This window comes from Saccopteryx bilineata, chromosome 2 (assembly GCF_036850765.1).
Source record: "Saccopteryx bilineata isolate mSacBil1 chromosome 2, mSacBil1_pri_phased_curated, whole genome shotgun sequence".
Lineage (NCBI taxonomy): Eukaryota > Metazoa > Chordata > Mammalia > Chiroptera > Emballonuridae > Saccopteryx > Saccopteryx bilineata.
The window spans coordinates 134,287,342-134,311,552 of NC_089491.1; the positions used below are offsets into that span (position 1 = coordinate 134,287,342).

A 24,211-nucleotide genomic window follows, 5' to 3' on the forward strand; every position below is an offset into this window, starting at 1 on the left:
CATTTTAACCATTTGTGGGGGGGGGGATGTTGTTTGTTTGTTTGTTTTAGAGAGAGAGAGGGAGGGAGAGACAGGAGGGACAGACAGGAAGAGAGAGAGAGATAAGCATCAATTCTTCATTGTGGCACCTTAGCTGTTCATCGATTGCTTTCTCATATGTGCCTTGACTGGGGGGGGGGGGCTCCAGCTAAGCCAGTGACCCCTTGCTCAAGCCAGTGACCATGGTGTTATGTGTATGATCCCATGCACATGCCAGTGACCCTGTGCTCAATTGGTGGCTCAAGCCAGATGAGCCTGCGCTTAAGCTGGCAACCTCAGGGTTTCAAACCTGGGTCCTCAGCATCCCAGGTTAACACTCTATGCACTGCGCCCCTGCCTGGTCGGGCTTAACCATTTGTTTTTTTGTTGTTGTTTTGTATTTTTCTGAAGTTAGAAGCGGGGAGGCAGACAGACACCCGCATGTGTCTGACTGGGATCCACCCAGCATGCCTACCAGGGGGCAATTCTCTGCCCATCTGGGGTATTGTTCCCATGCGGCTGGAGCCATTCTAGCACTTGAGGCGGAGGCCATGAAGCCGTCCTCAGTGACCGGGGTCAACTTTGCTCCAATGGAGCCTTGGCTGTGGGAGGATGGGCACTTCTCCTGTGTGCCCTGACTAGGAATCAAACCCGGGACTTCCATACGCTGGGCAAATGCTCTACTGCTGAGCCAACAGGCCAGGCACCATTTGTTTTTAAAAGACTTCTTGCTGGCCCTGTCCAGTTGGCTCAGTGGTAGAGTGTTGGCCTGGTGTGCAGGAGTCCCAGGTTCGATTCCTGGCCAGGGCACACAGGAGAAGCGCCCATCTGCTTCTCCACCCTTCTCCCTCTCTTTCCTCTCTGTCTTTCTCTTCCTCTCCTGCAGCCGAGGCTCCGTTGGAGCAAAGTTGGCCTGGGCGCTGAGGATGGCTCCATGGCCTCTGCCTCAGGCGCTAGAATGGCTCTGGTTGCAACAGAGCAACGGCCCAGATGGGCAGAGCATCGCCCCCTGGTGGGCATGCTGGGTGGATCCCGGTTGGGCACATGCGGGAGTATGTCTGACTGCCTCCCCATTTCCAACTTCAGAAAAATAAATAAATAAATAAAATAAAATAAAATAAAAGACTTCTTGCTGTGATGATTGCCTTCAGTAAGTGAAAGCGCTGATAGAGCCCTGGGCCCTGGTGCAAAAGCAAACATATTTCCATTAGTTATTGATTGGCTATAATTTTTTAAAGTCCTCTTTGGGAAAAGAACTTTTTCTTGTTGCTTTTTTCTATTTTTAGCCATTAACAGCTTGGGAGCAAAACATTTAATGATTTTTTTAAAAGTTAATATGTATTAGGTAACAGCTAGATAATCAAGCAGATAGATGACAGGGATTCATTCTTCCAATCAAACTGATGATGTCACTGGAGAAAAGAAGGTCAGTTGGAACCTGATGTCTGACAGTTACTGGGAGCTGTGCTAGACATAGGGTACTCAGAAGCTGCCCCAGTGCCCTTAACTCTAAAGCAGCCAACATCATGGGTCCAGGCAGGCTTGTGTGCTACAGACACAGGACATCTTTGTGACTGACAAAGTGCCCCAAATGGAGAAAGATGAGCCCCCACAGTTGGTGGCTCCTGTATCAGTGAAAGCCATCATCTCGAGGATTGAGGCTGCTCAGCTAACTCGGGCTCAAGAGGTAACCCTGGAAATGAGGGAGTTAACGCTTCTGTTGGGATCTGATGTGGCAGCTGGGGACTGATCCCAGATTTGGTCAAGATTCAAGATCTGGGCACTTCAGGGTCCTGGGATACGAGGCAAACTGGCTTTGCAGACAGATTAATACAAATATCCACCCCCTGGACCTGGCCTCTGCAGGGTGGCCACCCCCCTGAGGCAGGGCTGGACCCCAGAAGGGAACAGCCTGCAGAAAGCCCAGGATGGCCCTAGACATATAGAGTGGGTCCAAGCAAGGCAAGAGGAGGGACCCAGAGTTGATGATTGGGGTCTGTTCTTGCTGACCTGTCAGAATGCCCCAAGCTGAGCCCTAGAAGCTCACAGTGAAATGGCAAAAGGCTGGAATCAGCCTGGTCATGAGCCTCTAGTGTATTTTTTATGGGAACCTCTAATCTTGTTTCTTGGGGCCCAATTTTTCCAGTCTGTTGCCTCTGGATCCTTGTGTGATGTCCAGACATCCCCCAACAAATTCTGAAATTCTGAATAAATGTTTGCTGTGGATTTATAGTACTCTCTCCCTGACCTGGTCTTAATCATCAAAATGACAGTGATTATTGTATGTGCCAGACACTGTTCTAAGTGCTTTACAAATATTAATTCATTTAATATTTACAAAAATACTGTGATGTAGGTACTGTGGTTGGATTCAAATAATTTAACAACTGGTTCTCTGCCCTAAAGACTGTTTTAAGTATAAAAACACGATATACTGAGAGGTAGTTTATTATTTCATGCATTTAATACTTAAATAAGAACAATAAAAGAGGTATACAAAACTTGATTGTTATAAGAAAGTTTTAAAATATTAATTAATACTGAAAAAACAATAAAACAGTTATTTAAGATATTTCCATATTGCTTCTTCTTCTTCTTTTTTTTTTAATGGACGAGCAGAAGCTTTATTTAGAGTGCATCCCGGGCAAGGTTCACTGGTCCGCAAGACAGGGGCCAGGGAAATCGCCCATATTGCTTCTTGATTGGCGTCCTTAGTTGCAGTTTTCTTCACTTTTATCTGAGCATCATCGGCTGTGTGATTTATCCTTAACCATCTTTTCACTGTAGGAGTAGGATCCCATTCCTTTACCTATGGACAGAATGAACATTACTATGGGCACTTAGAATACGCTATTGCACAGATAAACATTAAAAAAGAGTAAGAAATATAAATTTGTGATTTCCACATTGGGCAGTTGCCCAGGCGCCCACCTTAGAGAGAACCCTGATTATAAGTGCCATTTTAACAGCTAGTTCGCTGAACTCAACAAAATATTAGATATTGGTTCTGCTGAACCGGTCAAACTGGCTGAATCCCACCACTGCATAGGTACTATAATGCTTCCCACTTTACAAATAAGAACACAGAGACCCCGAGAGTTGAATGATTTATCTAAGATCACACTACTAGAACGTGGCATCTGGCTCCAGAGCTCACACCTCTAAACTTACAGTCTTCTGTCTTCCATATAGGATATTTCTTCCCAGCTCTCCAACATCTTGGACAATGTCAATTGTGTCATCAACCGCTTCCAGGAAGAATTAGGATATGATTTAAAAGAAAAGGCCAAATCTCACCAGATGGAACAAAAGGGCAAGAATAGATTCACCTTGTTAGAGAAAATTGCTTCTTTCTCCAAAGATGCTAAAACTAAAGAGAAGCACTTACACGAAATTCTCCACTGGCTGGGAGACTGGGGTGAGTCTGCAGGCTGTGTGTAGTCCTGAGGGCAGGTGCTTCCCTGCTCGATCAGCCTCTTCCTTTCACCACCGCGTTCTCTGGGCAGGGCGTGCAGGGAGGCAGGTGGAGAGGGAGCAGTGCAGTGTGCCCCTCCAGTGAAATGTTCTCCCACTCATGTCACAACACATCACCTTCACTCCCCAGAGTGGCAAACATGTAATTGTCAGGAATGTAACATTAGCTGCCATATGTGATGCCATTATATTTCATTTTTTAGCAAGATAGAAACTAAATTCAAACCCACCCTAGCTATTTCATTTAATTTTTTGGTTTTATTGAGATTTGACAAATAACACTGTGTAAATTTCTTTTTTTCTTTTTAAGATTTTATTTATTGATTTTAGAGAGCGAGAAAGAGGGGAGAGGAGTTGGAAGCATTAACATGTAGTAGTTGCTTCTTTTATGTGCCTTGACTGGGCAAGCCCAGGGTTTCCAACCGGCAACCTCAGCATTCTAGGTCAGCGCTTCCTTTATCCACTGAACCACCACAGGTCAGGCAACACTGTGTAAATTTCAAGTGTACAATGATATACATATATGTTGTGAAATGATTACCACAATCAAATTACTTTAAAAAATTTTTATTGAGCCCTGGCCCATTGGCTCAGTGGTAGAGCGTCGGCCTGGCGTGCAGGCATCCCGGGTTCGATTCCCGACCAGGGCACACAGGAGAAGCGCCCATCTGTTTCTCCACCCCTCCCCCTCTCCTTCCTCTCTGTCTCTCTCTTCCCTTCCTGCAGCCGAGGCTCCATTGGAGCAAAGTTGGCCCGGGCGCTGAGGATGACTCCATGGCCTCTGCCTCATGCACTAGAATGGCTATGGTTGCAGCAGAGCGACGCCCCAGATGGGCAGAGCATCGCCCCCTGGTGGGCATGCCAGGTGGATCCCGGTCAGGCACATGTGGGAGTCTGACTGCCTCCCCGTTTCCAACTTCAGAAAAATAAAAAAATAAAAAATTACTGATTGATTGATTTTAGAGATAGAGAGAGAGGAAGTGGGAGAGAATCATCGATTTGTTGTTTTCCCTTATTTATATATTCATTGGTTGATCCTTCCATGTGTAATGACTGGGGATCAAACCAACAACTTGGGTGTATTGAGATGACACTACCTGGTCAGGGCACAATCAAGATACTTAACATATTTATCATCTCACATAGTTACCCCTTTTTTTATGTGATGAGAACATATACTTGAAATCTTAGCAAATTTCAAGTATACATTACAGTATTATTAACTATAGTCACCATGCTGCACATTGGATCCCCAGAACTTATTTATCTTATAAACAAAAGTTTGAGGCCTGACCTGCGGTGGCGCAGTGGGTAAAGTGTCCACCTGGAATGCTGAGGTTGCCAGTTAGAAATCTGGGCTTGGCCCTGGCCGGTTGGCTCAGCGGTAGAGCGTTGGCCTGGCGTGCGGGGGACCCGGGTTCAATTCCTGGCCAGGGCACTTAGGAGAAGCGCCCATTTGCTTCCTCTCTGTCTCTCTCTTCCCCTCCCGCAGCCAAGGCTCCATTGGAGCAAAGATGGCCCGGGCGCTGGGGATGGCTCCTTGGCCTCTGCCCCAGGCGCTGGAGTGGCTCTGGTCGCGGCAGAGCAACGTCCCAGAGGGGCAGAGCATTGCCCCCTGGTGGGCAGAGCGGCGCCCCTGGTGGGCGTGACAGGTGGATCCTGGTCGGGCGCATGTGGGAGTCTGACTGTCTCTCCCCGTTTCCAGCTTCAGAAAAATACAAAAAAAAAAAAAAAGAAATCCTGGGCTTGCCTGACCTGTGGTGGCGCAGTGGATAAAGCGTCAACCTGGAAACACTGAGGTTGCCGGTTCAAAACCCTGGGCTTGCCTGGTCAAGGCACATATGGGAATTGATGCTTCCTGCTCCTCCCCCCTTCTCTCTCTCTCTCTCTCTCTCTCTCTCTCTCTCCTCCCTATAATGAATAAATAAAATCTTTAAAAAAAAAAAAAAGAAATCCTGGGCTTGGCTGGTCAAGACACATATGGGAGTTTATGCTTCTTGCTCCTTCTTTCTTTCTCTCTCTCCTCTCGAAAATGAATTAAAAAATAAATAATCTTTAAAAAAAAGTTTGTTACCCTTTGACCAATATTTCCTCATTTATTCCCACTTCCCACCTCCTGGTAACCAATGAGAGTTCCCTTTTCTCAACATCCTCACCAACACTTAATTCTTTTTCTTCTCTTTTCTTTTCTTTTTTTTTTTTTTTTTTTGTATTTTTCTGAAGTTGGAAACGGGGAGGCAGTCAGACAGACTCCCGCATGCGCCTGACTGGGATCCACCCGTCATGCCCACCAGGGGGCAATGCTATGCCCATCTGGGGCGTCGCTCTGCTGCAACCATAGCCATTCTAGCGCCTGAGGCAGAGGCCATAGAGCCATCCTCAGCGCCCGGGCCAACTTTGTTCCAATGGAGCCTTGGCTGCGGGAGGGGAAGAGAGAGACAGAGAGGAAGGGGGGGTGGAGAAGCAGATGGGCGCTTCTCCTGTGTGCCCTGGCCGGGAATCAAACCCGGGACTCCTGCACGCCAGGCCGACGCTCTACCACTGAGCCAACCGGCCAGGGCCTTCTCTTCTTTTTTTAAAGTGAAAAGAGGGAAGATTGTGAGACAGACTCCTGCATGCACCCTGACCAGGATCCACCCAGCAACCCCTGTTTGGGGCCAATGCTTGGACTAACTGAGCTATTCTCAGTGCCCAGGGCCAACTCTTGAACCAATCGAGCCATGGTTGCGGGGTGGGGGGTTGGGGGGAAGAGAAGAGGGATGGCGAGAAGGGTGGAGAAGCAGACGGTCGCTTCTTCTGTGTGTGCCCTGGTCAGGAATCAAACCTGGGACTTCCACACACCGGGTCGACACTCTACTGCTGAACCAACCGGCTAGGGCCTTGCCCATTTTTAAATTGTATTTGTTGTTGTTACTGAATGTATGAGTTCCTTATATATTTTGGATATTAACACTATCAGACATATGGTTTACAAATATTTTTCCTCATTCTGTTGGTTGTCTTTTCATTTTGTTGATCATTTATTTTCCTGCAGAAACCTTTTAGTTTGATGTAGTGTCACTTGTTTATTTTTGGTTTTGTTGCCTTTTCTTCTGGTGTCATTTCCAAAAAACCATTGCCAAGACCAATATCAAGAAAGCTTTCCCCTGTTATTCTCTAGGAGTTTTATGGTTTCAGGTCTTTCATTTAAGTCTTTAATCCATTTCAAGTTAATTTTTTTGAGGCCCTGGCCAGTTGACTCAGTGATGGAGCATCAGCCTGGCATGTAGAAGTCCTGGGTTCAATTACCGGTCATGGCACACAAGAGAAGTGACCATCTGCTTCTCCACCCCTCCCCTTTTACTCTCTCTCTCTCTTCCCCTTCTGCAGCCATGGCTTGAATGGTTTGAACAAGTTGGCCCCAGGCACTGAGGATGACTCCATGGCCTTGCCTCAGGTGCTAAAATACCTTGGTTGCTGAACCATGAGGCAGCGATCTCATATGGGCAGAGCATCGCCTGGTAGGGGGCTTGCTGGATGGATCCTAGTCGAGGCGCATGTGGGAGTCTGTCTCTCTTTCTCCCCACCTCTTACTTAATAAAAAAAAATTAATTTTTGTGAGTGGTATAAGATAGGAATCCAAGTTCTTTTGCAAATGAATGTCTAGGTTTACCAATACCAGTTATTGAAGAGACTATCCTCTACCAATGTGTATTCTTGGGTCCCTCATTAAATACTAGTTGGCCATATACAATGCATGTGTTTATTTCTGGGCTCTTGAATCTATCCCAGTGGTCTATGTGTCTGTTTTATTTTTTTAATGTGTCTGTTTTTATGCAGTATCATACTGTTCTGATTACCACAGCTTTGTAATATAGTTTGAAACCAGGTAGTGTGATGTTGTTTTTTTCCTCCAAGATTGCTTTGGCTTAAAAAAAAAATTGCTTTGGCTCTTTTGAAATTTTAGAATTGTCTTTTTCTATTTCTGAAAAAAAAAATGCCATTTGTATTGCATTGAATCTATAGATGGTTTGGGGTAGTATGGACTTTTTGTTTTTAGTGTGAGAGGGTGAGAGAGAAAGAGGGACAGACCAACAGGAAGGGAGAGATGAGAAGCATCAATTCTTGGTTGCAATACCTTAGTTGTTCATTGATTGCTTTCTCATTTGTACCTTCATTGGGGGGGGGGTCCAGCCAAGCCAGTGACCCCTTGCTCAAGCCAGTGACCTTGGGCTTTAAGCCAGTGGCCTCTGGGCTCAAGCCAGTGACCATGGGGTCATGTCTATGATCCCATGCTCAAGCCGGCAACCCCGCCCCCGCACTCAAGCTGGATGAGCCCAGGATCAAGCCAGCAACCTTGGGGTTTCAAACCTAGGTCCTTGGCATCCCAGAATGCTCTAGCCACTGTGCCACTACCTGGTCAGGTTGGACATTTTAATATTAATTTTTCCAGTCCATGAACATGAGGTATCTTTCCATTTATATGTGTCCTCTTCAATTTCTATCATCAATAACTTAATAGAATAGTTTTCAGTGTAGAGATCTTTCACCTCCCTGGTTAAATTTATTCCTAGGTATGTATTGTTTTTTATGCTATTGTAAATAGGGTTGTTTTCTTTATTTCTTTTTCATATAGTTCATTGTTAGTGTATAGAAATGCAATTGATCTTTGTATGTTGATCTTGTATCCTGCAACTTTACTTAATTTATTAGTTCTAACAGTTTTTGGTAGCATATACTAGCTACTTTATTCAGTAACCCAAGAGTGTTATTCACAGTACTAAATGACCCTTATGTTAGAGTTGCAATTAAGCAAGACTCGTGGAGACAAAATACTTTGGCAAGGCAACTTTAATAATTTCTGCAGACAGGTGTGCTGCTGCTAGTGAAAGCTGGCCAGCAAGCTTGGGGGCGGGGGTGGGTGGGTTCTGTTTTTATCCCTAAAGTGGGCCCTGGGCTGGGTCTTGCCCCATTGGCTGGTTATTCTTTCTCAACTGGCTAGTTTAAATGGCTACCAGAAGGGGGAAGGGAGAGGTGGGATATCATTAACTGGACGAAGGGGTTGGGAGATGGTCTGAGAAGCCAGATGAAGGGGGCTGGGGACCCCTTCCCAGATGAAGGTGGTTGGGCAGTGGAAAACAAGTTGTTTTTTCTTCAGTCCCCCTTAGGAGAAATCCAGATGAAAGGGGTTGGGTGGGGGATGGTTGAAGAAAAGAACATGAGGTAAACAAGTTGTTTTTCCTTCACTTACTGCATGGGCACTGGGCCAAGCAGCACTGATGCCAGCTGTCAGAAACTAGTATAGTCATTTGGGTGTGGACCAGCTTGCATGCAGCACTGGAGCCCGGTGCTTACCTCTATCATTAGAGTTTTCCCATTATAAGACCTTAGTCTGCTGTGAAGTGTGGTAGCTGACTGCAATGTGGAAGGAAGGTGGTATAGAGATGTGCCCCACCCCCTCACGCTGCCCTGATGCCAGAACAATGGTTCTTCAGCTGCCCCCAAGAACTAAGCAGGGCTATTGACTCCAGTTAATTCGTTTAATTATCCAGGTATTGACCTAGGCAATATGGGGATAGAACATTAACAAGGCAGACATATCCATGGCCCTATAGTACAACAATAATGTTTAATGTCTATTATATGTTTTTTACATGACAGGCCTCATATTGATCATTTCACAGATACTATTTCATTTAATCTCCACTCAATCCTTCTATAGGCAAGGATACTGAGGCTCAGGGGAATAAGTGACATGCTCAATATCACACAGCTAGTAAGAAGTGAAACCAATTTGACCTCAAAGCCTGCTGTTGTCACCCCTCTGCGATAGGGCTGCTTAGGGCTCCCTAGAAGGTAGATTATTCTCAGCCTAAACCTCCCACTCCCTCTCCAGGTGATAGTCTGACCAATGAGATCAGGAACAAGAAGAGTGAGAATGAAGAAGAAGGCATGGACAAATGGATTGAAGTGATGGAGAAGGTGTTACCTCTCTCCCTCATCACTGCCAAAGGAGGCATCGAGTCTCTCATTTCCCTTTGCTCCACTCTAATTGATGGACAAAAGAAAAGGGCACAAAGTAGGTTGGAGTACCCAGGAGGGGGCCTGGGAGGGTGGATGCCATCTCAGGGGAGAAGTTACATACCAGGGTCTGTGGGGATCTTTCTGGCTCAGATAAAAGGAAAGCTTTTTCTGAGATAAATGGGTAGTGGTGAGGGGTTGGGATATTGAACCCAAAATGGCACTGAGTAGTTATTATTTTTTTTTCTGAGCAGTTATATTTTATTTTATTTTTTGACAGAGACAGAGAGTCAAAGAGAGGGACACACAGGAAGGGAGAGAGATGAGAAGCATCAATTCTTGGTTGCGGCACCTTAGTTGTTCATTGATTGCTTTCTCATATGTGCCTTGACTGGGGGGCTACAGCAGAGCGAGTGACCCCTTGCTCAAGCCAGCAACCTTGGGCTTCAAGCCAGCGACCATGAGGTCATGTCTATGATCTCACACTCAAGCCAGCAACCCTGTGCTCAAGCTGGTGAGCCCGCGCTCAAGCTGGTCACCTCGGGGTTTTGAACCTGGGTTCTCTGTGTCCCAATCCGGCGCTCTATCCACTGTGCCACTGCCTGGTCAGGCAGCACTGAGGCAGTTCTGAGCTGTCTCTCAGGGCTGGAGGAAGGGGTGGTGTGGAGACAGGATCCTATTGGTGCTCCCTAGAGCTGTGGCCTCATGCAAGTTCTGGGGAACAAAGCCAGAAAGGCTGGAGCTTGTAGCTAGAGCCTGAGGCTACAAGCTTCTTTTCCTTACTGCAAACCCAGCCACAGAGCCAAAAGTCTGGTGAGACTCAGCCAAAGGTTCCAGAACCTTCTCAGTTGTGGCCATTCTAGAAGTAGTCAGTCAGCAACAAGGTTCAACCTTGGTATTTTACTCCTATCAGCACTAGAAGTGACCTGAGATTATCTAACTCCTATATTTTGTAGATAAGAACATTGAAGCCCGAGCCTGACCTGTGGTGGTGTAGTGGATAAAGCGTTGACCTGGAAATGCTGAGGTTGCCGGTTCGAAACCCTGGGCTTGCCTGGTCAAGGCACATATGGGAGTTGATGCTTCCAGTTCCTCCCCCCTTCTCCCTCTCTGTCTCTCTCTTCTCCCTCTCTCTCTCCTCTCTAAAAATGAATAAATAAAATTAAAAAAAGAAAAAAAGAACATTGAAGCCCAAGAGAGGAGACCACAAGAAAAGCTTGTGGTGAAACAAGGCTCTACACTTAGGTTTTCTGGCTTCTTTTTAAGTTTTTAAAAAAGATTTTATTTATTAATTTTAGGGAGAGAGGGAGTGAGGTCATAGTTGTTCATTGATTGCTTGTCGTATGTGCCCTAACCAGGCAAGCCTGGGGTTTCAAACCAGTGACCTCAGCGTTCTAGGTTGACATTCTAGCCACTGCACTACCACAGGTCAGGCGGCTTCTTTTTATTTATTCATTTTTATTTGGGGGAGTTTCTTTTCTTTTCTTTTTTCTTTTCTTTCTTTTCCTTCTTTTCCTTTCTCTCCCTTTCTCTCTATCTCTCTCTTCTTTCTTTCTTTTTTTTATATTAAGTGAGAGGCAGTGAGGCAGAGAGATAGACTTCTGCATGCACCCTGACCAGGATCCACCTGGCAAGCCCCCTACTAAGCGATGTTCTGCCCATCTGGGGCTGCTGCTTTGTTGCTTGCCAGTTGAGCTATTTTAGCACCTGAGGCAAGGCCATGGAGCCATCCTTAGTGCCTGGGGCCAACTTGCTTGACCCATTGGAGACATGACTATGGGAAGGGAAGAGAGAGAGAAAGAGAAAGAAAAAGGAGGGGTGGAGAAGCAGATGGTCACTTCTCCTGTGTGCCCTGACCAGGAATTGAATCTGAGACTTCCACACACCAAGCCAACACTCTACTGCTGAGCCAACCGGCCAGAGCATTTTTTCTTTTTCCTTTTCTTTTTTGAGAGAGAGAGAGAGACAAGAAGGGAGAGAGATGAGAAGTATCAACTCATAGTAGCGTCATTTTAGTTGTTCATTGATTGCTCTCATACGTGCCTTGATGGGGGAGGGGGGCACTAGCTGAGCCAGCAACCCCTTGCTCAAGCCAGCAGCCTCGGGCTCAAGCCAGTAACCTCAGACTCAAACCAGCAACACGATCCTGTGCTCAGGCTGGTGAGCCTGTTTTCAAGCCAGATAAGCCTGCACTCAAGCCAGCGACCTCAAGGTTTCAAACCTGGGACCTCAGCATTCCAGGTTGATGCTCTATCTGCTGTCACCATTGGACAGGCATGGCTTTTTTTTCTTTTCTTTTTATGGGGGGAGGGTGGTGAGAGGAAAAGAGATAGTGAGGCAGATTCCCACATGCACTTGACCAGGATCCACCCAGCAACCCCTATCATGGGCCAATGCTCAAGTACTGAGCTATTTTTTTTTTTTTTCATTTTTTTTTTTCTGAAGCTGGAAACGGGGAGAGACAGTCAGACAGACTCCCGCATGCGCCCGACCGGGATCCACCCGGCACGCCCACCAGGGGCGACGCTCTGCCCACCAGGGGGCGATGCTCTGCCCATCCTGGGCGTCACCATGTTGCGACCAGAGCCACTCTAGCGCCTGAGGCAGAGGCCACAGAGCCATCCCCAGCGCCCGGGCCATCCCTGCTCCAATGGAGCCTCGGCTGCGGGAGGGGAAGAGAGAGACAGAGAGGAAAGCGCGGCGGAGGGGTGGAGAAGCAAATGGGCGCTTCTCCTGTGTGCCCTGGCCGGGAATCGAACCCGGGTCCTCCGCACGCTAGGCCGACGCTCTACCGCTGAGCCAACCGGCCAGGGCCTACTGAGCTATTTTTAAAGCCTAAGGCTGACGCTAGACCAACAAAGCTATCCTCAGTACACGGGGCCAACGCTCAAGTCAATTGAGCCACTGGCTGCAGGAGGAGGAAGATGGAAAAAAGGGGGAGGGCAGAGAGAAGCAGATGGTCTCTTCTTCTGTGCCCTGACCAGGAATTGAACCCGTGACGTCCATAGACTGGGCCTATGTTCTATCCACTGGCCAGAGCCAGGTATGGCTTCTTAATCTTATCCTATAGCATGGGCCTTAGAGTCAGACAGACCTTTGTTTGAATCCCATGTGCCTATTTCTGGCTGTGTGACTTTGGGCAAGTTACTTCATCTTTCTGAACCTCACTTTCCTCATATACAAAATGGAGAGGACATTGCCCATTTGCGGGGTTCCACTTGGTACAGACATCTGGCATGATACCTAGAACATGCTCATGGCTTAATAAACAATAGCTAACATTAGCATTTAGTTATTGTCTGACCTGTGGTGGTGCAGTGGATAGAGCATCGACCTGGAATGCTGAGGTCACTGGTTAGAAACCCTGGGCTTGCCTGGTCAAGGCACATATAACAAGCAACCAATGAACAACTAGAGTGCAACTACTTTTATATATATCTTTATATCACATAATATATCAATGATCATTATCTATATTACATGTATTTATAACCCATCAATTTATTGTTATACCGTATTACTTTTAGTTCCCCCATCCTTTCTGTAAAATTAATAATTAAAATCTTTAAAGCATTTTATCATTGATTTTTATGGCCAGGTTCCTTATCATCAAGCATGATGCATAGTCGGGGCAGGGAGGAAGCAGGGAAAGGTGGATGAAAAGGAGACAATCTCTCCTACAATCCTTAACATATTATTTCTCCAAATATAGTTATTGGCATACTTGACTTATTTCCCTGCTGGATTATAAACTCCTAGAGGGCAAAGGCTGTGTCTTACTCATTTCTTTTTAGGTATTATTGAATTATCTCATACTATGGCACTAAACATGCTTTAAGTTAAATAGTATGAGTTAGATGTTATGATTACCCTCATTTTTCAGAAATGGAGGTACTGAGAAGTTAGGAAATTTGCCCAAAGCAACTGATAAGGATGGGATCCATGCCTAAGTTATCTGATTCCAGAATCCAAGCTCTGAACCACTAGAACCAAACTCTCTGACAAGATTACCTTGATACTAGCTTGACTTCAGTGTCATTCAATTTCCATATTTCCTCTAGCCTTCACCCAAAGTTAGCCAATGTTCTTTATTTTTCCAGTAATGTTCGATGAACAGGCAAATGAATGGATGCTCCAAGATAACCATTCCAGTAGTGCTACACAGGGCAGATTCAAGGGGATACAAATATGACCATGGCCCAGCCCTGAGGAGCTGACACCTATGAACGGTTAAACACAGAGTGAAGGATCTGTGTTTGTGGATATTTTCCTGGGGAGAAGGTTCCCTTTCATCAAAATATCAAAGGAGTCTGATCAGGCGGTGGTGCAGTGGATAGAGCATCGGACTGGGATGCTGAGGACCCAGGTTCGAGACCTCGAGGTCGCCAGCTTGAGCGCGGGCTCATGTGGTTTGAGCAAAGCTCACCAGCTTGGACCCAAGGTCTCTGGCTTGAGCAAGGGGTTACTCAGTCTGCTGTAGACCCCTGGTCAAGGCAAATATGAGAAAGTAATCAATGAACAACTAAAGTGCCACAATGAAAAACTGATGATTGATCCTTCTCATCTCTCTCCATTCCTGTCAGTCTGTCTCTATCTATCCCTATCTCTGACTCTCGCTCTGTCTCTGTAAAAAAAAAAAAAAAAAAAAGATATCAAAGGAGTTTGTAACTTCCGGAAAAAGATATTAGTCACTAAAACAAACAAACACATGTAACAGTTACAGGATGATGTGATTCTCTACAAACACAGTCCAGTGATAACCAGAAAGGGAAATAAAGCTTCCCAAGTGATCTGGAATCTAAGTGCCAGGTAGGCTTCCAAAGTTGTTGTTTTTAAGTGAGAGGAGGAGAGATGTGAGGCAGACTCCCGCATGCACCTGACTGGGATCCACTCAGCAACCCCATCTGGGGCTGATGCTCAAGTACCAAGCTACTTTTAGCACCAGAGGCTGACACGCTCTGACCAACTGAGTTATCCTCAGTGCCCAGTACCGACGCTCGAACCAATCAAGTCACTAGCTAAAATAGGGGAAGAGGGTGAAAAAGGGGAGAGGGAGAGAAGCAGAGAAGCAGATGGTCACTTCTCTAGAAACCAGGACAGCCATACACCAGGCCGACACCCTACCAAAGTTTGGATAGTTGGTAAACACAGGTATTGAGGCTGGGAAGTAGCATGATTAGAACAATAACTTAACTCCAGGGAAATAAGGAGGATCAGCAGTACTCTGAATTGAGTTGAACTGGATTGAATAGTTCCAGGCCCCTTTGGGCCCTGACAGCTAAGCCCTGGGCAAGCTCTGAGTCTGGCAAAGATCTCTCCTGACAATAACTCCCCTGGCTTCACATATAGCCCCAGCTCCTTTCTTGTCAAAGCTCTCAGAGGGCTGCATGGGAATTTGGCCAAGCGGCACCTGGACCCATGGGAGCTTGTTGCCTTTATTTTCTCTATTTCTTCTAGTGCCCAGACACATATTCTGGCAAGGCTGGAGGCAACAAAGCCTACAAAAATCTACCCCTTACTATCAGCCACTGAGCCCGAAGAAGATGCTCCAGGACAAAAATACTACCTCCATGAGGGTTTCTGAGGTGAAGTCCATGCTGCAGGAACTCCTGGACTCTGCCATGTTCAACCAGGGGGAGGTCAGGGCTATCAGGTATATGTATGCTGTTGTGGAGAACCTCAACAAGGCCTTGATCCTCCAGTACAATGAGAATAGCAGTCTGGAGACCAAATACCGGCAGCTGAAAATAGAGATGACCAAAGAACTCAGGAGCCAGAGGCTATATTTCCAGCAGTCCATCCAAGTCCTTGAGAGTAAGAGGGATGCTCTACTAAGGCAGGTAGAAATTCTAGGGGAAAAGTACCAGGGCCTTCTCCTGATAAAGCATACCTTAGAGTTCCAGCTGAAGAAAGCTCAATATGCTAGAGGTACAACAGAAGACCTGGCCAAAATCTTTGTTAACTCTCCAGGCTCCCCTGAGAACCTCCCAAAGAAAGAACCAGTCATGGAGGAAACCCAACAGGAACCCAAGAAGGAGGATCAGTTGTTTTCACCACTTTCCCTAAATTCCATGGCCACAGCTGGGGATAGTGCTGCTAGGTCTTTGACATATCAGCCACTTTCCACCATGACTATTAATTCAAGGATTGCAGATGTATACAGCAGCAGGGATGCTGGAAGTCTTCAGCTTGAGTTGCCATTCTTGGTAGACCATAAGTTTCCTCAGAAATGGGAAATACCAGTGGCAGAGAGCTCAGGCCATGAATTCAAAGACCAGAAGGACTTCTTCCAGGGAGAAGCCCAAGAGAAAGGAGGACTCCAAATGAAGCACCATTTTAGGGAGCAGCTGTCTCCAGAGAGCTCCAGGATGGTAGCCTTGGAAAGCAAGGTAGAACACTGGGAAGAGGAACTCAGCTGGGAGAGGCAGAGGCAGCAGTGGCAAGAGGAAGAGGAGATGTGGCTGCAGCGACAGAAGAAGTGGGCCCTGCTGGAGCAGGAGCACCAGGAGAAGCTGAGGCACTGGGAGATGGAGGAGGTGGCAAAGGAGCAGCAGCGGAGATTGGTCCGGCCCGAAAAGGAGGAAGGGGGCCCACGGAGGGAGCTAGAGCAGCCAAAGGAGGAGGAGGAGAGGATGCTCTTTGTGACCACCAGTCGATGGAGGGACTTGGAGAAGGCATCACTGGCATCACCCCCCCGCCAGGCCCGATCTGCTTGCCAGGTCAGGAGGCCACCCTTACCCAGGTCCCCTAATACCCATCAGCCTGCCCCAGGAAAACAGAGGACCATGAGTTCAACTGAGTTTACCCAGAAACCACAGACCTGCCGGGTTCCCACAAAGCCCAAGAAATCAGCCTCTGTTCCTATCAGAGGGGCCTTCATCCGAAAGGTAACCCAGCCCCCTTTGCATATATCCTCAATAACTCTGAAGGGGAAGGTATACCACATGGACGTGGAGGCCCAGAGGAAGAACCTGCAGCTCCTGAGTGAGGCTGCTGAGCCAGGGCTGCCCCACTACCTGCGCAGCAAGGCCCTGGACCTCACCACTACCGCCATGGAGCTGAATATACTCAGGCTGCAGAGCCTGTGCCATAAGTATATCTTCTACAGACGCTTCCACAGCCTCCGGTAGGTCCTCCCTGGCACCCACCCAGGATCCACCCACACCCATACAGTGTGTGGGCACAGCTCAAATCCAAAGGGAAAAGAGGAGCATGGGGAAGGGAACAAGGGCAATCACCCCAGGCCTGGAAAAGGTCCCCCTTAAGCCTTGGGAAACCCTGAAGGCGTGGGAGGCAGGGTACTTACATGTTGTTCTCCCTGTAGTGGGCCTTTTTTCTTAAGCCACTTCGTTATTTCTTTCTCTCTTCGTACCCCTCTTCCATAACCTACCTAATATGCTCCCTCATTTGCCTTACTTTCTTCCTATTTCCAGCCCAGGCCCAAGGCTTCTCACCTGACCGTTCTCTGCTGTCTTCTCTAGTTCTCATCACCCTACACTTCTCTTCTTTTTTTTTTTTGTATTTTTCCGAAGCTGTTAATGGGGATAGACAGTCAGACAGACTCCCGCATGCGCCCGACCAGGATCCACCCGGCACGCCCACCAGGGGGGGACGCTCTGCCCACCAGGGGGCAATGCTCTGCCCCTCCGGGGCCTCGCTCTGTCGCAACCAGAGCCACTCTAGCGCCTGGGGCAGAGGCCAAGGAGCCATCCCCAGCACCCGGGCCATCCTTGCTCCAATGGAGCCTTGCTGCGGGAGGGGAAGAGAGAGACAGAGAGGAAGGAGAGGGGGAGGGGTGGGGAAGCAGATGGGCGCTTCTCCTGTGTGCCCTGGCCGGGAATCGAACACGGGACTTCTGCACGCCAGGCCGACGCTCTACCACTGAGCCAACCGGCCAGGGCCCCACTTCTCTTCTTGATCGCAGGAATTACAAATGTAAAGTCATCTCTGGTTAACAGTCTTGGGGGGGAAGGAGATCCCTTCACCCACTAAATGATTTCCTTTTCTCTCCAGACAAGAAGTGATCAACCACATACAAGCCATGCGAGAAATGGGGGCTGCTTACAAGACCCAGAATCTCCACATCTTCCTGGAGAACATTGACCACCTGCAGTACCTCCGCCTACAGGCCTGGACGAACAAGCAGAAGGATCTGGAGGAGAGGCGCCAGGAGTGCCTGAGCAGCATGGTGACCATGTTCCCCAAGGTGGGCCCCCTGCCTGGTGATCTCTGGCATCAGTGCAGCCAGTAGGGATGGAGCCAGGAAATGAGCCAGTAGGAAAGTGGGGTGTGACTGGGGTCAAAAGGGGTAGATGGTAAGAGAACAGGTTAGGCCCTGGCCGGTTGGCTCAGTGGTAGAGCGTCGGCCTGGCGTGGGGGGTCCCAGGTTCGATTCCCAGTCAGGGCACACAGGAGAGGCGCCCATCTGCTTCTCCACCCCTCCCCCTCTCCTTCCTCTCTGTCTCTCTCTTCCCCTCCCACAGCCGAGGCTCCATTGGAGCAAAAGATGGCCCGGGCACTGGGGATGGCTCCATGGCCTCTGCCCCAGGCGCTAGAGTGGCTCTGGTTGCGACAGAGCGACGCCCCGGAGGGGCAAAGCATCGCCCCCTGGTGGGCGTGCCAGATGGATCCCAGTCGGGCACATACGGGAGTCTGTCTGACTGCCTCCCCGTTTCCAGCTTCAGAAAAATACAAAAAAAAAAAAAAAAAAGAAAAGAAAGAGAACAGGTTAAAGCCTCTGAACCAGGAAGAGGTAAAGGCAGGACTGGCCTGAGCGTAAGGAAGGGCAACTTTGCAATCTCCATATTTGGGGAAAGCAATAAAGAAAGACTTTCAAAAAAGAGCCACAGAAGACTCTTCTGGAGGGGAGCTAGCTGGAGCCTGCTGGCCCAGCTCTTCACTGAGGCTTTCTCAGCTGCGGTCTCTGCCTGCTCCTGTAAGTTTTCTAGGCCTGGGCACAGCTGTCCTCTTCACCCTTGTGCTGAGGACTCGCTTTGCTTCCTTCTGGGGACAACTCCCCTGCTTGCTAGATGCCACATCGCCGTTGTTTTCATGGAGCATCTCCTCTAGTCACTTCCTGACAGAGGGTGCCTGGCAGATAAAATCACTGAGGCCCTCATTGTATGAAAATATCTTTACTTATTCATTCTTAATTGACAGTTGCCTGGATATGGAAGATTTCATTTTCCCGCACGATTTTGAATACACTGCACATTGTCTTCTAGGTTTTAGCATTGCTATTGAGAGTCCAAATTTATTTTGAATCCATTTGTTGGGTTTGACTCATTTTTACTGAGGGCTGGCTTCAGTTTCCTTTATTCCTTCCCCTGTTACTGGGGCAGAGAAGCAGTGAATGCTGACATGGTGCTCAGGGGCTATCCCACAGCTTGCAGGGATTAGAGAATCCCATAGCAGTGACTCAAAACCTGCTGAGATCTCCCCTGGGGTTGGGATGGGAGGTAAGCCTCTTGAGCCCTGAACAGCAGTGGACTAAGTCAGGCAGGAGCAGTATGCTACGGGACTCTGTGTAAGTGCCAGCAGCAGGCAGTTGGGAGAGCTTTGGCTGTGAAGGCATCTCCCAACTCAGCTTCCTGTCACCTTATACTAGTCCTAATCATTTCCTGTGTCTTAACTCGCTAAATTGGTTTTAAGGTTCAGAAGGGACCATATGACACTTCTTTTCGTGGCTGAGGGCTCCCCCAGCTCCTTGCCCAGTGCCTGGGTGGGGACTGGATGAAAATATACCCAGAATATTCCAGGAACAACCTGGCCCCATGTTCATGAACCCTGCAAGTACCTCAGGAGTTCCAGCTGCTCTGGCTTCCTTTGGTTTTTTCCTTGCTGTTTTACCCATTGTTCAGATTCTCCACAGCAAGGAAGATAGGCACTAATCTAGTAAATAAGAATTCAAGGAATTTATAAAAAATTTGATACCCTGGGGTCTCAGGGGTTTCTAATTCCTGGGTCTCACCTGCTCTGCTCAGCCCTGAGTTAGGCAATGCCTCCTCCTGGCTTAGAGAGGGGTAACTTCCTGTCTCCCTGATGTCTCTTTGCTGGTTCTTCTAGCTGCAGCTGGAGTGGAACATTCACCTGCATACCCCTGTGGTCACTTCTCCAAAGTCAAGGAAAAGCAAGCCGTCCCCATCCTTACTCCGGCGTGTCCACTCCAGCAGCCCCTTCTGCAAGCAGTCCCCAGAGCATCTTCCATCCAAGCACCGGGAATGTGTGGCCCTGCAGATGGCCCAGTAGGTACAGGGAAGCCAAGGGCACAGCCAGCTGTTTGGGTAGGTAGGCAGGGAGCAGGAGTGGCCACATTAGGAAGTCTGGCAGCTACTCAAGTGCACATACAGGCAAGGCTCACCCCATGAGTTTCAAGGCACCTGTATTCTCAGCTGCCCTGCTCAGCTCTGGCCATTGGCTCAGGAGGGGGTATGCGTGTGTACAGTGGTGTGTGGTCTTCAGTGACCAGCCTAACTAAATATGTTTCAAACTATACAGCCGAAAGATTCTGAGAACCCACAGCTTAGAATTTACAACCATTTCTACCCTAAGCATTGGTCTGGCGCTTGCCATTGATTCATCCATATAAACAAGCCTGATCATTCCCACTTGTCACCCAGGGTCAAAAAGAGACACTGTGAGCCTATGGGCAGCCCAGAAGTCCCATGTCCACACCCACCCTAATATGGCCCAGTTCAGGGCCTCAGCCCCAGGACCTGTGCCGAGGGGAGCCTCTTTCAGCCACTCCTCAGCCAAAGGAGCCCCAGGGAGCTGAGACTTAAGAGTTTAGGGGAAGAGGTGACAACTCTTTGAGAAGGGAAAATAACAGTTTCTTGTACTTGTGGCCCTGGAGAGCTTGTTGCTTCTCAATCTCTTTTTCTCTATATGTCTAACTCTTTGTCTCTTTTTTTATACTCTCTACCCCCACTCTTCCACCCCCAGCCAACGGGGGAACCATATGGAGGCTATTTGGAAGACTGACGTGGTGTCCTCCAGTCACCCAATAGAAAAGAAGACCTCCACCAGCCTGTCCTGGGACGAGCTAGGGTGGCGCCCAGATATTCCCCGGCTGTTGGTATTGGATGTGCATTCCTCCTACAATAAAAGCCTGATGGTCCTCAAGGCCCAGTAAGGTGTGAGGCTGGCTGGTTCATCTGGATTCAGGGAGATGTGCCCAGCAAGGGCGGGGACCAGAATATACACTGTCTCTGTCCAGCAACCCAGGAGGTCTATTTCCAAACATTAGTAATGACCTCATTTATTATGCCACATCAGAGTGATGCTTGCTTGCCTCATCAGCCATCAGCTTGGGTCCCACGCCAATACCAATCTAGTTTTCTCAAAGGACTTTCCATCGTGTCTTGGAAAATCACTACAAAAGTCTTTCCTTCTACTTGCTTCCTGGGCTGCCCATTCATTGCTCAAGAAGTGTATCTCGCCCTAGGTCTGGGGGTTGTTTTCAAAGAGAGCCAGGTGCAGGATGGATAAATGAGGGAGACCAAGAAGCACATGATAAACCTGAGACTTGGGCCTGGGCCTGTCTTTGGCACTGTTGTTTCTGTAAGGCCTTCAAGATCTGTCCCTGGGAACAGCAGCTGAGGAGAGGGAGGCAGGACTCAATAGGCCAACAATAAACATTTCTGGTTAAGAAGGTTCAGTTCTCCTTTGCCTCTCCTGTCTTGAAGATGTCATTATTGAAGACTCAAGGCTCTTTTAAGCAGCTTTTCTAGATGACCTATCCCAACTGCCTCCTGTGGTCCTGGCCCTACCCCAACTAAAGATCTTTGACAGGGAGCGGGCACTAAAGCCTGCCAGTCTAGACCTAAACAGAACCAAGAGCTGTAAGATGCTTTTGCTGCTACCCTCCTCCAGACAGGGACTTAGGTAAGACAGGGTAGTATGGCAGCATCAGGGAAGGCTGGTCCTTGGCTAGGCTTCCACTCTGAAGTTGGCCTGAGTCCCAGCTGGATATTAGCATTATAGCCCACCTAGTGCGTACAGTTTCTGGAGTTTCTAAGGGGTGTGCATGTGTGTTATTATTATTGAGTTTATTTGGCTATAGCATACACAATTAACTGAGAACCAAAACAACACTGGCACAATGAATGAGCCAAGAAGTCAAATGGGGCCCTGACCCGAGATTTGGCAAAATTTGCCCAAGGTGCCCCCATGGCGGTGTCTCTCCTGAGTTCCTTCTCTTCTCTCTCTGCATCCCTGCCAGTGCCTGGGCTCTACTTGGCATCTGTTTGAATCAGAGGCCCCAGCCCCTTTGTTCTTCTCACACACATAAATATCAAGGGTACATGCTCCATTTGGCCCCAAACATTTCATTGATGTTAATAACTTTTGGAAAATTTAAGGGGGTGATGTGGAAAGAGATTCACAGTGAACAGCACCAAACAGCAGCCTTTATTTGGTAGAACATGCAGATTCAAAAACTCCTTCCTGTCTCATGCAGAGCTACTCCACCCACACCCAGGCCTCCCCTGGGATCTCAGCTTCAGGCTTAAGCACTTATCAAAATATTGTTGCCAGCAGACAGCTTTCCCTTTCCAGGGGAATTTAGGTGAATACAATTTTCTTCTCCCTTTTCCAACTCTACACAAGTTTATTCACTTTAGCTCTCTACCAGGTATAGAGGCAAAGCTTTGCTTCTTCTGTCTTCTTTATCCACTTCTCAGGTTGGCACCACCTACCTGCATGTCAGACTGGCCCTCAGTGTTTCAGTGTGGCGGCTCCCTGAGTTGTCTTGGGATCTTGTTATTGTAGCACGGGGATCTACCACTATTTCTTTTTCTTTTTTTTTTTAGTGAGAGAAAGAGACAGAGAGAGATAGGAGAGAGACAGGAAGGGAAAGAGATGAGAAGCATTAACTCATACTTGCGGCACCTTAGTTGTTCATTAATTGCTTTCTCATATGTGCCTTGACTGGGGGGCTCCAGCCGAGCCAGTGACCCCTTGCTCAAGCTAGCGACCATGGGATCATGTTTGATCCCACGTTCAAGCCTGCGACCCTGCATTGAAGCTGGTGAGCCTGCGCTCAAGCAAGATGAGCTCGCACTCAAGCTGGATGAGTCTGTGCTCAAGCCAGTGATCTCAGGGTTTCAAACCTGGATCCTCAGCATCCCAGGTTGATGCTCTATCCACTGCACCATCACCAGTTAGGTAGGATCTACCACTCTTTAAAAAAAGTTCTCTGCCACTGCCTAGGCTATGGCTGCCTCGGAGGTGGAGGTGTGGCCATGCTGCTTTCTTTGTGAGCACTCAGTGTGCGTGTCCCTCTGGAGACACACACTCTACTTCCACTCCCAAAAGTGCATCTTCTCTTTGGCTGTCTGCCCCTGGCCCACCATGAATCCTCAAGGTTACCTGCTGTGTGGTTTCAGGCCACTCACCTCTTCGTGATCTTGCTGACCTCACCAGCTCTCCTGGCTGTGCTGTCCAGTTCACAGCACCATCTAGTTTCATAACTAGGACCACCAAACTCACTCTGACTGCCCCGTTTTTCTGATCTGCCTGGCAATGACAGCCTGTCTCATCTCAGGTCTGCTCAGGTGTCCTCTCAGCATGTGGGAAGGACTATTCATCTTCCCACTGTGGTTTGGGACACTAGGAAGATAATATCCCTGAAAAACCAGCAGACTCCCTCCTTCAAAATCTTTTTCTGCTTTGCCTCACAAGCATCTCCCTTGGGCTTTCTATCTGACAGGGAAGATAGCTACATGTCTGCACACACCAAATACTGTCTGCAGTTGGAGAAGAATCTTAACCTTCACTCTAACCGCCCTTCCTCACTTGGGGCCTATTCCTGCACAGCTCAAGTTCAGAGTGGTTTACATGTGTGCACTGAGATGCAGCGAGTGCTGACTCACATAGATGTCCAACATGCTACAGACAGAGGAGACAGTTTATAACTTGGTTTCTGGAAAGGAGATTAGATGGTGATGGAGATGGGTAGGAAGAAGTAGGGAAGAGTGAGGGGAAGGAAGAGGGAAGTATTCTGTGATATGACAAGAGACAAACTCACAAGAAAAGAAGCAGAGCCCTTGGGATGTGGTAGAAATGTGTGTTCAGTAGGTCCATGTCCAGGCCAAGTCTGGGCCCAAAAAAGACCTGGGAAGCTCTTGGATGGGCTGGGTGGGGGCACTCACATCCTGGGGCCTTGTCCCTGCTATTCCCTCACCTATAACTGTATTAACTCTTTCAGTGCCTCAGCAACCCAAAGAAAGGAATGCCAGGAGGCCTCAGATGAGTCAGCTGAACTTGTTCATAAAAAGTCATGCAAGTCTCTCCCTGGAACCCTAAAAAGCCAGAAGGATCGAGACAATCAATCCCCACTCCATCCCCAAGCCAGTGATTTTCAAAATTTAGGGTGACTAAAATCATATGGCAACTTGTTCCAAATTCAAGTTCCCAGTTGGTGTTTTTCAATACCAAGGATGTTGCTAAATAGTCCTAGAACATTGAGAAATACTACTTTCCTCCTTCCCCAAACTGTATATTTTTAATAAAATAGAGGTATGCTTATTTTAAAGTTTTTCTGTCTCACACAGAAACCCACACCTTCCCAAATGATTTTTGGAACCAGGTCCATGGCTACCTGGCCACAGACCTGGACACTAATCAGAGAAGACTCCCAAGTGTTGTCGCTGTCCTTTGGGAGCCAAGAAGCTGAGACAGCCACGACTGGTGCCTAGCACACAGTAGGGGTCAGGAACTC

The 24,211-nt window shown here is 48.0% G+C and overlaps 1 protein-coding gene across 1 annotated transcript; it reads left to right on the plus strand.

Annotated features, from left to right (window-relative positions):
* The first annotated feature begins 1,609 nt into the window (after positions 1 to 1,609).
* Positions 1,610 to 23,867, plus strand: FAM186B (family with sequence similarity 186 member B). The gene is made up of 8 exons (XM_066254389.1): positions 1,610 to 1,705; positions 3,211 to 3,436; positions 9,368 to 9,550; positions 14,950 to 16,618; positions 17,506 to 17,698; positions 19,558 to 19,736; positions 20,434 to 20,619; positions 23,699 to 23,867. The coding sequence occupies exons 1-8, from the start codon at positions 1,610 to 1,612 to the stop codon at positions 23,865 to 23,867; spliced, it is 2,901 nt and encodes a 966-aa protein (XP_066110486.1).
* The last annotated feature ends 344 nt before the right edge of the window (positions 23,868 to 24,211 follow it).

What these genes read in the sequence shown, in the direction of transcription:
- FAM186B (XM_066254389.1), top strand. Translation starts at nt 1,610, where the DNA reads ATGGAGAAAGATGAGCCCCCACAGTTGGTGGCTCCTGTATCAGTGAAA. An exon ending in ACAAAAGAAAAGGGCACAAA is followed by an intron (nt 9,551 to 14,949) that starts GTAGGTTGGAGT and finishes TATTTCTTCTAG; the next exon opens with TGCCCAGACACATATTCTGG. An exon ending in GTGGCCCTGCAGATGGCCCA is followed by an intron (nt 19,737 to 20,433) that starts GTAGGTACAGGG and finishes TTCCACCCCCAG; the next exon opens with CCAACGGGGGAACCATATGG.